The following is a 12,197-nucleotide window of genomic DNA, read 5'->3' on the forward strand; positions in this document are numbered from 1 at the left end:
CTTTTTGTATTGTAGTAGATAAATCAGGTTAATGAGACGACTTTGTCCAAACATATTCTGGAGCTTGACTACATGTTTCTTTGCGTGTTTTTGCACCTTAATGTGTGTGGCGTATGCAGCCGCATGTTTGAGCGCCTGTGCCCTGATCTCTTTTACAGCCCGGCCATTGTCAAGTGATTGTGAGTGTTGAGCAAGACCCCGACCCACCGGCGGGTACTAATCAGACGCATTCCTTGGGATTAAACGGCCAATTAACAATAAGAGAGCCATTGTTGCCTTGTCTCCGTTTGCGTCACAGTTAAAGGGTTTTGTGTGCGTGGCCTCCGCGTTGCACTGAGTGTGTGTTTGATTCTTTGTATATGTGTGACGAGGAATGCTGTTGGTGTGCAAGGTGTTTTTTTTGTTTGTTTGTAAAATACTCCATTATACAATTTTTTAAAAAATTTATTGGTATTATTTTAATTCTTATTTAACATGCCCAATATTACCTCAGAAAAAATATTGCTGATGCGAATGAAACAGACTAGCACACTTTTTATTTTTTTTGTGGGGACAAAAGAACGGTTGCAAGTCACCGAGTGTGTGTCACAGTGTTCTTAACAAGGCGTACTAATCCTGCAGGCACCAGCGGCGAGTTCACCGGCCCTTTATTTCATGTCACGGTCGTTCAAATAATAAAATGAGCATTGTTCGTACTGTATTGTGTTAGCATGTGTGTGGCGCTCTGTCTGGCATGTGTCTGTACAGCGTGCGTGTATGTGTGTGCGTTCATGCATGTGTGTAGTTTGGTTCTATGCATCAGTGTGGCACGTGTCGGAGTGAGGCTTGGGATTAGTGAAGCTCAAGGCCTGTTGCTCCACTTCCATGATTACTACTGATGCCTACTGCCATATGGGATGATGGGGGTGCAGGTGGAGTTGTGCATGCTACAGGGCACCGTGCTACACCCACTTCAACTCAATGCACCCAGATGTACTTGCATATATTATATTGCAGCCACACCAGCAGATACATACAGTCATGATACATGTCAATGTGTGTGTGTGTGTGTGTGTGTGTGTGTGTTGATGCCAACTTTTGTTTTTGTAAAATTGTAGCATAGTTTTTGAATGTGATCAATTTGCTGAGCTATAAAGGCAACCACCACATATTGTCTAGTGCAGAACCAATATAATGCATGTCATGATCAAATGTGCATCTTTGATTTAATATTCCAAATAATATCACGCAGTTCAGTTTGATAAAGTTATCAATATTGTTGATCATATTCCAGTTACAATTCATATTATTCATACTATTGTTGACCATGGTAATAGAACCAGGACTATCATCTTTGAAAGGCAGTCACTTTTCAATTTTATTATTATAAACAGATTTTTTTATTAGTCATTGCTGTCGTAAGGCATAATTTTTGACTAAAATGCAATTAGATGCATGTGTACCGAATCTGCACCTAGTGTCCTGATGTTTCTTTTTGAATGGTTACATTAAAGACAAAGTCAATTACTCATCTTATCGTACGTGTATGAGTATGAAGACATAAACAGGTGTTGCTTGCTAAAGCCGCAGACTCTGGTCAGGAGGGGGCTAAATGATGTTCTCCCACACACAAACAAACACACACTGACCCCACCTGCTGCTGTCTGCAGTGGATTAGAGGTCTGTCTACCCCCAGCAGGCAGCAGGACACGCACATGCAGACAACGGGGGGGATGCTGTCTGTGAAATCGATCAAAATGTTAAGCTCACGCAAGTGTGAACATCACAAGTATGTCAGACAGGCAAGTGTGTCTGTGTGCGGACAAACATCCACTGTAACTGTTTCGACTGCTGAAGATTGTGATGAATATTAATTGCAAAAAAAAAAAAAAAATCAATGCATAAATAAATCCATTAAGCCTATCTATATTTAAACATACATCTCTATTACTAATTTGTGAACGAATAAAATAAATTAATATACAACCATCGACACATCTACGCTATGCAAACTATTCCATGTGTGCTGCATATACTGTACACTCCATAAGTGATCCGAGCCTGAGTTTATGCCTCGCTTTGACCCACTAATCCTTCTATATGGACTCACGCACATGCTTCTCAACTGTATGCTCATTTATGCAGCCTGCCAGACCTCCTTTAGAATGCAAAACCTGCACACACACACACACACACACACACACACACACACACACACATACACAACACACACACACACACACACACACACACACACACACACACACACATAAAAGCATGCTCACGTTGTTCTTTATCACCTCTGACCCAATACCATTATTTTGAACTGAAATATACAAAAATTCTGGAGTTTACTGACATACACCAAGAGGAACAAGTGAGACATGACAGACTTTGTGCCACATTCTACCACCTGAAGCAGACTGAGCCTCACTGAAGAACAAACAACAAATACTGTAGACTCTGTTATATATATATATATATATATATATATATATATAGAGAGAGAGGATTTTCGCCGGGTACTCCGGTTTCCTCCCATATTCTAAAAACAAGCATGGCAAGTTAATGGAACACTCTAAATTGTCCCGAGGTGTGAGTGTGATCGCAGATTGTTGTTCGTCTATGTGTGCCTTGCGGTTGGCGAGCAACCAGTTCGGGGTGTCATACCCCTTGCCTATTGCCCGAAAACAGCTGGAATAGGCTCCAGCACCCCCCGCGACCCTTGCGAGGATAAGAAATTCAGATAATAAAAGGATGTTTCCAGTAAAAGATGATTCAATATGTATCTCAATACTGTACATGGGGTGTGATGTGATACTAAGTAACAAGGTAGTATATTTCAATGGCCTGCTTCGAAAACCCAATGTGGAAGTGTACTTACAATACAATACAATACATGCTGATTTATATAGCGCTTTCACAACAGCGGCAGCTGTAACAAAGCGCTTAACAAAACAGTTAACATAAAGTAAAATAATAAACACAACACATAACATAAAATACGGACAGTCGCGCAGTCCTAACCACTTTTCCGGGACATGCTTTATTGTTTGAAGCACTTGTAGTGAAGAGGACAGTCAGAATTACCACGGGCAGCTTTCTTTGCTAATTTTTACGACAAACACACGAGTTGGGGAAATGGGCTGTTGCAGTGGATTGTGTGATACAGTGTGCCTTGAATCATGATTTTGGTTTTTTGGTTTTTTTTTTCAGCAAATCAGAAGTAAAGAAAAACAGAATGATGACCAAATGTTCAAGAATACATCTACTGTATCATTCATGTTGAAAAGGGATTTGTTGAAATTAAATGCTTGCAATATCTTTAAATATTGATCAAAAAATGCAATTGTCCCTGCGATTGGCTGGTAACTGGTTCAGGGTGTCCCCCGCCTACTGCCCGAAGACAGCTGGGATAGGCTCCACCAACACTTGTGAGGATAAAAGCGGATCGGAAAGTGAGTGAAAATGCAATTGTATTACAGATTTAGCAAGAAAAATGAAGTTGAGACACCTTATAATGTATTAGCTTTTGTGGGCCACAAACAATGATGTACCCAGTCTGATCTGGCCATGAGCATGACAGCTGTTCTTCAAACCCTTCGATTCCCCTAGCATGGGCACACAAGCACGGGCAGAACATACAAACTCCCCACGGGAACGCCATAGCCAGATTCGTACCCAGGATCTGTATGCATTGCAATGGGAGAACATTGGGCTTGGCCTCACGCGGTCGAAGCTACTCTTCACTGTGATGAAAAGTTGACGTCCACTGACTTCAAAATAAAACGCACTGTTTCAAAGAAAAAAAACTCAGAGGCAGCAGACATAATAAAGACAATACAAGACATCAAAGTGTTTCATTGTAGAAGGTAACAAAAGCATCCTTCTCACACTACAGCAAACTCCGCTGAGGCCCCTCCCATAAGCCCCCTTCCTCATCCCTCTCTCTTATTCCAGCCATGTTTGATCATCCTGTTCTTCCTACTTGCACCCCTCCTTCCCACCACATCCAACTCTTCACCCCGCTTTCCTGCAGCTGCATTTGCAGCCTCCACTACTCCTGACATACACACATGTATGCACGACTGCTCGCCAGTGTCCATGTCTCTCTGTCACACACAATGTCTCGCCCTGCATCCCCCCCCCCCACCACCACCACCACCACCAACACCTCCATAGGTCAGTACCACAGCAGTTACCTTATCAAAAGTGATCGATCCGGCCCCCAAAAAAAGTGCACGTCCCGCTCTGTGTGCCTGCATGTGCAGCCAGTACTCCATTCTCTGCATTCACCCTTCCTCTGTCAATCTGGCCACAAACCTCTCGTTCCTCCCTTTATCCCGAGGTAAGATACTTACTTTTCAGATAAAGCATATTATGATAAATCGGCTGAACTCTGTGCATGTGTGTGTGCGTGTGTGCATGTGTGTGTGTGTGTGTGTGTGTTAATGTGTGGGTGTGTTAATGTGTGGGTGTGTGACTCTCTCTCTCTCTCTCTCTCTCTCTCGCTCTCTCACACACACACACACACACACACACACACACACACACACACACACACACACACACACACACAGACTATAATCACACCATGCATACACAGCCATACAAATATGGTGTGGACAGCGTGTGTATCGATCATCGCGATGTCAGAGGTAACAGCTGGGAAAAGTGTGTGAAAGGTTTTTGTGAGTGTGATCATCATGATGTGGTCCTTTGGTTTGTGGTGATATTTGGTTTCACCGACTGCAAATGCAATCCATGAAGATACTTACAAACCTCGCTTACACGTAGCATTATGTCATCAGATGAAAAAGGCAAGTATTGTAAGAAATCATTCCTTTATGTCAATTTTTTTTTAGGTAGCCAGATTATCCTTCAAAATGACCACTTGAATCGAAATACAAGGTATGAGCTTGCAGTTGCACTTTGTCTCTCTCTTCAATTTACAGAGAAAAACCCGCCTGCTAATGAAATTGCATGAGAGAAATAGGAGAACATATGGGCAAATGTTCTGCAACAAAGTGGAAGGGACGATAAGGTCAACCGGGGGAATAAAAAAGTTCGGAGAAAATGAAAACTAAATGAAAATACAATGGCCTTCATGGTCGCCTCTGGGACGTGTATGCGTGCTTGTTGGAAAATGTGATGTTTATGAAATACTCAGCGTGTGTGTGTGTGTGTGTGTGTGTGTGTGTGTGTGTGTGTGTGTGTGTGTGTGTGTGTGTGTGTGTGTGTGTGTGTGTGTGTAAGTATAGATTAGATATACTAAGCCTCTTATGTGGTGGCTGTCCTTAATTTGTTTGAGCTCCGGGTCCTAGCGCGTCCAATCTACTGACAAAATCAGACCGTCGGGCAAAGCAAATTGCTACATAAACAACTTATTTTACCATGTGATTATAACTAGTTTCATTCAATTCATAAACAAGTTATTTTTTTGAAGGAGAGAGAGGGCTTAATGAACACTATAGGGGTGTGTGTTTATAAAGCCTTAAATCATTCGATTATTCCCCCCAATTTGTGTGACCCAACATTAATTCGATTCGAAATCGGCTATTACGTTTATGAGAATCGAAATGGATAATTCCTACTTGATAAAAAAGCAGAGAAAGAAAAGGAAAAAAATAAGCAACAGCTTCATCTAAATATTCGATTTATATTGTAGACAAAGGACGTGAAGGGCAAATATAATATGTATTAGATATGCCGTTCAGTTTGTTTCTATACACTCGCGGTGAGATAATGACAAATCTACATTTTATATTAGCGAGGGCATGACATTTTTTTTGGAAAGGTGAGGCGAGTGGAGCTGTATTCTTGGGAACGCGCGTGCACGCCTCAGTTGCGCGCACACGGAAGCACCGGCATCTCGGGGCCCCTTTTATTTTTTATTTTTGTTTCTATTCGATGTGTTTTTATGTATCTTTTACTGATTCACATGTTAATTTAGTTCAACAACTACCATGACAGCAAAGCAAGAAAAACAAAGGCGATTGAAACGCGCACGAGCAGCATCCAGGTAGGCCCGATGCAGCGTCAAACAGCACACACGCTCACGCGCACACACCCCTTCACACACACGCTCACGCAGTCACAGGCCTTTACGAAACACACTCACCTCATGGAGTAGGTGAAGATATTTCACTTGAGATTTGGAAACATTGAAACACGCCGGTGAAATTCTGCCTGCGGCTCTGTGTGTGTCTTTATATCTCCGCTTTGGCTTTACACGGCTAGATAAACCCCTTATACACTTTGGGCCGCAGCTACATGGGCTTGTGTGCTTGTCTTTCATGTCGATGTGCGTGTGTGTCTGTGGATTTTAAACTATAAGAAAGCCGATTCAATTAACAAGCAAAGAGAATCGGATTTGGATCATGTGAAATTGTCTCGGCGCACTCGGAGGCTGCGGGACGAACTGCGCAGCGACAAACGATAACCAAGGGAGCGACGGGAAGGTGTAAAACCACAACAACAAAAGACCAAACCGAAAGAAACTACTAAACATTAGCTTTAATACATTTACATCAATTATAGTTTTGCAACAGATCCCCTCAGTAATTCTGCCCATCACTGCTCATTTGCTGAGAATATAAAACCACGTTCAAAAATGTATTTCATACCGCTAACCACAGACATCTGCACATGGATAATCTCAGCCTTTTCAAACAAATAATACAACAATAGCAAACAACGTCACAAATGATACAATATTAAACAAATAATGTCAAAGGTGAAACAAAATATGTTATATTGCAGCTTTTGTTTGGAATTGCGGTCGTGTCAGAATCTGCATGATGGTGATATGTTTCAAATATTTTTCTGAGCTTTACTGAGTGGGGAGCGCTTTATTCGCACGTGTTAAATGCCGAATATTGTTTCTTTATTATTATTATTATGATTATTATTATTATTATTGTTGTTATTATTATTATTGCTGCTGTTGTAATTATGAATCTCGGGCGGGCTGGTGGGACCATTTCTGTTGGGTTTCCAAAGCGGATTTAATTGCAGAACAAGCGCTCTTTTGTGCTGCCTTTAATCCGACCTGTGGCTCTCCTCCACACCGCGCTATAGTCACCCAGTTATTTCCATCGAGCTTTTATGTCAGTACACCGTATATAATCATGAATATTTACCTCTTTATAATGCACGATCTTCCATGATTACGTCTGTAAATTCCCCACGAGCCAATCCAATGAGCAGCTTCATGTTAAACAATAAACAACGCACACTTTTCAATTGCATGCGTGCAACCTTGGCCTGATGCATTGGTTCGTTTCTTAACCATTTGTACAGACTGATGGGAATCATTGGACACCTGCAGAAGTGGCCGGACATGATAAATAGCTCATGAAACAAGAAACAACTATGTACCCTTTATAACTAGTTTCAACGAGAATCCATTATTAACCTTTAATAGAAAAAAAATTCGTTCATAATATGGACAAAAGTTAGTGTAGTTGTAGTTTAATATATATTATATTTCGTGAGATCTAACAAAGAAAGAGAGAAAGAGAGAGAAAGACGGAAAGAGAGATAGAGCAGTGAAGGGAGGGAGGGAGCAACGGAGGGATGACGGAAGGAGGCGGTTGATGTGGGTGTCTACTTGGGTCAGTTCTAATTAGCCAACCACTTCTTCTCTCGCCTCACTTTGTCCACACTGCTTCCAGGCGAATCTTCTCCTGCCTTCAGCCTGACGTGAAGGACCACCCGGATCCATTCTCCACTTTTCAACATTCACACAGACGCGCGCACTCTTTTGGAACTTCCATCTTTCCGCACCTTCCAACTGGACACATCTATGCGCACTGCTTTTCCCGAACGTCGGACTTTGTAGCGTTATTAGTGAGCAGCTGACTTTTGACTTTTCTTTTTGTCACTCTTAACTTTGACGCACCTGAACTATTCAAAGGTGTTACGCACGTACACGCTGCGGACACAGCGGAATAGTGGGGAAATACGTGGAACGAATCACAAGCGAAAGAGAGAGAGAGAGAGAGCGAGAGAGAGAGAGAGAGAGAGAGAGAGAGAGCCCGCAGACAAACTAGAGGAGGAGGAGGCCCGTGTTGTGAGAGAAGAAGAACAAGTGAGTGAGGGAGTGTTTTAAAGCCCACAGGAGGCATGATGTCCTACATTAAGCAACCCCATTACGCCGTGAACGGGTTAACTCTGTCCGGCCCGGGCATGGATCTGCTGCACACCACCGCCGTTGGATACCCCAGTGAGTACTTGATCAACTCTTAAATGGTCGCTTACGTTTTGAACATTTTTCGACGTGGATGAATAAATAAATCAAATAAGATACTGTAAATGCGGAAAAAAATTGACGGGAACTCGGTGAGAGTAACGCGTGGTTCTTTTCTGAGATTCCGCATCGATATTGGAACATGTGTTCACTTGACCTATAATTTTAGCGGATTATAGAGTTCCAAAACAATACGAAACGTGTGTGAATCGAAAGGCCGTTTGTTCTCACACGGATTTTAACATTAAAACAAATCGCAATCTGCTGCACTTAAAACGTAACCTAAATTTGTTAAGTGACTCTCTTTGTATTCGGTTTTGAGCCAGCCGTGCTTTGCAACATCTGTCATCTATAATGAAGAAATAACAGAAGGCATGTTGGACGCCAAGCCTGGCTCTGAATACACTTTTTAAATACAGACTGAATATTTTTGTTCTTCACTTTGTTTCATAAAACTGAACGCCGTTCATTTAGTTCAATCATAGTTCTAATCGTATGTGTTCATTTGTGTCGAGTAACAAATGAGAAAGGACCAGATGTTGAAAACGAAATCCAATTATTATTATTATTATTATTATTATTATTATTATTTCAATAATAATAATAATATATTTTCAGTAATGTGGTAATAATAACAATGATAACGATTCGAATACACTCGTTATAATTCTCAATTTAATTATTGTAATTTTGTCCACGCAGGTACCCCACGTAAGCAGCGTCGCGAACGCACCACATTTACGCGCGCACAGCTGGACATCCTGGAGGCTCTGTTTGCCAAAACGCGCTACCCAGACATCTTCATGAGGGAGGAGGTGGCCCTCAAGATAAATTTGCCCGAGTCCAGAGTCCAGGTAAGGGTGCCACATTATTAAGCACATGCACTTATTGAACTGCAGTTGCTCATCTTATTTATTTCTTTCGAACCACTGTAATAAATGACTCAAAGGGAGGAATGGGAAAGGGCTTAGATAGGAATATACATCTATCATTCATTAAATTTCTACAGAGGTGGAGGATGTCCCCAGCTGCACCTTGGGAAGAGGGAGGGTACATCTGTGACTGACTGACCAGCCAATCACGAGGAAAATATAAACCAGCATTCACATCTATTCACTTGTTCATGCCTAAAGACAACTTAGTGTGCTCAGCTAACCTACATGCATGTGGAAGGAGAGAACATGCCCTGATTGAAAGTCCAAACCTCAGAACTATGAGATGGATGTGCCACCAACCTGCATCCAAAAATATAGCTGTGTTCTTGTATGTATGTGTGTATGTGTGTGTATTTTATATTTATATATATATCACACACACATATATATATGTATATATATATTATACTGTACATAAAATCTAATTCAACATACCACAATAAATAGAGATCAAAATTACAATCATAGGACAAAAAGAACAAAAACTATGAACAGAGTGACTGTTTGTCCAGAAGAAAGGTAAACAAACAACGCTCACAAAAAAATTTCCATTCTTTATTTTCGGAATTATCAAGTTTTCACATGCATTTTGACGTTGGCGTTAAAATGAAATGTTATGTGACCTTGCCATCATCCAGGTATGGTTCAAGAACCGCCGTGCCAAGTGTCGCCAACAGCAACAGCAGAGCACAGGCCAGTCTAAACCGCGGCCTCCTAAAAAGAAGGCCTCACCGGTTCGGGAGGCCAGCGCCGAGGTTAATGCCAACCCGGCCAACGGTCCCTACAGCCCACCGCCACCTCCCCCGGGAACCGCTATCACCCCGAGTTCCAGCTCTGCCAGCGCCACAGTGTCCATTTGGAGCCCGGCCTCCATCTCACCTCTGCCGGACCCCCTGTCTGCCTCCACCACCCCCTGCATGCAGCGTGCCACCGCCTACCCCATGACCTACAGCCAGGCCCCTGCCTACAGCCAAAGCTACGCAGGCTCCTCCTCCTACTTCACCGGCCTGGACTGTAGTTCCTACTTGTCACCCATGCACCCGCAGCTGTCGGGCACAGGAGGTGCCCTCAGCCCCATCACCGCCTCCTCCATGGGCGGTCCCCTCAGCCAGTCGCCCGCCTCACTCTCCTCCCAAGGCTACACGGCCGCTTCGCTTGGCTTCGGAGCCGTCGACTGTCTGGACTACAAGGACCAAGCTGCCTGGAAGCTCAATTTCAATGCTGCAGACTGTCTGGACTACAAAGACCAGAACTCCTGGAAGTTCCAGGTCTTGTAAATAGCATCAAGTGAGGGGTCGGCTAGCGAGGCTATATGGGAAGACATTTTGAATCAGTGTCAAAGTTGGGTGAATAGAGCAAATTACCGTCGTTGATTTGACAAGTTGAGCAAAGAAATGTGGCTGGAATACTTTTTTTGTATTGATGCTGAGCTCAACCCTAAACCATCCAATATAGAAAAAAAAACTAGAAAAGATATTGACATGATAGTTATTGCTCCATCTAAGAAGTGTATGACTTGGATGATATTTGCTAAAATGAGGTAACACTAATACCACACATTAGGCTGTCAATGCCATCAGCCATCACTTCAAACCTGTCCAAAAATTGGATCATGTTTAACGAATGAGCATGATTAAAAAGTTTTGTACTACGATATTTTTAGTTGAAACTTTGACTTTTCAACATGTGATTTCATGATGCACCGTGAAAGACACATTCAGGCTTTGAACTCAACTCAACTCAAACTGCTGATTTATCCTGTATGCCACACAACAGCTGACTTGCTTCACCATTAACCGCCGTTTTGAGCAAAGTCAAAGACAAATGAACGGGGGGTTGCTTAATTTTTTTTTTGCTTTGTGATGTGTCTTGTATTTTGCTGACAATAAGGCTGCTTTCCATCATCCCACCCAACAAGCATTGAGCCCATCGGATCAGCTCTCCCAACGGGAACCTTTAAGAGGTGCGGATCAATAGGGCCATCAAAGCCGATGACTCCCCCAGTAGCCTTGTTTGATACTGACCCTCTTCAGCCTGCGTGTGATCCTAGTCAAGAGGATTGATCGAGTCCCTGAAGTGACTGCAGTACAAACTTGTTGCCTTTGAGCATGCTTGTAATCATGAGGGGAATGGCTCTTGCATTGTTAGTTTAATAGGATCAACCGGTGGGCAACAATGGCCGCATTGTGGCCATTGGCACCCAACGAATAGCCCCCGTCCGGCTCCTTTTCACAGGAAGTTGGCAGAATTTAAGCGCTCCTGCGATAATCTATCAATGACTGTTTTGTTATATTTTTGTTCCACGTCCGATGGGCAAAACGACCGCACCAGGGAAAGGGAAAGGAGGTGCCAAAGCACCTGCCCACCCTTAGCACAGAGAGTTTGGTGTCTCTCTCAAAGTGTCCATCCAACATGTCAAAATGTGATGGGTATCAATATATGTAGTTCATGTATCTTTTTTTTTTTTTTTTTTTTCTTAGACTTAAAAATGGTTGTTTCTTGAAATATCTGTGGATTTGTCAAAGTAAAAGTCAAAATCGTTGTCATTTGTTTTGGAGGTGATGTTATCGGTATTACGACTGTGATCAACATCGATGATGTTATTTCTTTAGATAGCACGGCCATTGCTAAAATATTTTGTGTTGTCTTTTTGTACATATTTAACCCTGGAAATGCGTCCACCTCTCATGTAAGCACTCCATACAACAGCATTGCTCGTTCTCAAATCATAGGAAACTGCCAATTTCTTTCTTTTTTTTTCCCCCCCTGTTTATATTTTTCTGGTATCTGCTTTTTTTTTCAACTCAGGGTTTTATCTGATAAAAGTAGCAGTAATAGGAACAATGCTGGTAACTGCTTCTTCATTCTAAATTTACTCTACTTTTGTCTTTTGCATAATAATATCATCTCTGCTTTATTTTTCTGAATGATTCTTATTCTTTTGTATATTTCATTTGTCTCCTGTATTTGTTTGACCACTCTGCACCACTACCACGATAGATAGCTTTAATGTTTCTGAGACATTAAATAAC

General features: G+C 42.2%; 1 protein-coding gene across 1 annotated transcript; it reads left to right on the forward strand.

Moving 5' to 3' along the window:
• Positions 1-7,814: 7,814 nt before the first annotated feature.
• LOC109510873 (homeobox protein otx5-like) lies at positions 7,815-10,817 on the forward strand. The gene is made up of 3 exons (XM_019861545.1): positions 7,815-8,206; positions 8,933-9,084; positions 9,804-10,817. Exons 1-3 carry the CDS (start codon positions 8,107-8,109, stop codon positions 10,440-10,442), a joined length of 891 nt encoding a protein of 296 aa, XP_019717104.1. The 5' UTR covers positions 7,815-8,106; the 3' UTR covers positions 10,443-10,817.
• The last annotated feature ends 1,380 nt before the right edge of the window (positions 10,818-12,197 follow it).

This window comes from Hippocampus comes, unplaced genomic scaffold (genome assembly GCF_001891065.2).
Source record: "Hippocampus comes isolate QL1 unplaced genomic scaffold, H_comes_QL1_v1.1 scaffold122, whole genome shotgun sequence".
In the NCBI taxonomy this organism is placed as follows: Eukaryota; Metazoa; Chordata; class Actinopteri; order Syngnathiformes; family Syngnathidae; genus Hippocampus; species Hippocampus comes.

What these genes read in the sequence shown, in the direction of transcription:
- LOC109510873 (XM_019861545.1), top strand. Translation starts at nt 8,107, where the DNA reads ATGATGTCCTACATTAAGCAACCCCATTACGCCGTGAACGGGTTAACT. An exon ending in CACCGCCGTTGGATACCCCA is followed by an intron (nt 8,207 to 8,932) that starts GTGAGTACTTGA and finishes TTGTCCACGCAG; the next exon opens with GTACCCCACGTAAGCAGCGT. An exon ending in TGCCCGAGTCCAGAGTCCAG is followed by an intron (nt 9,085 to 9,803) that starts GTAAGGGTGCCA and finishes GCCATCATCCAG; the next exon opens with GTATGGTTCAAGAACCGCCG.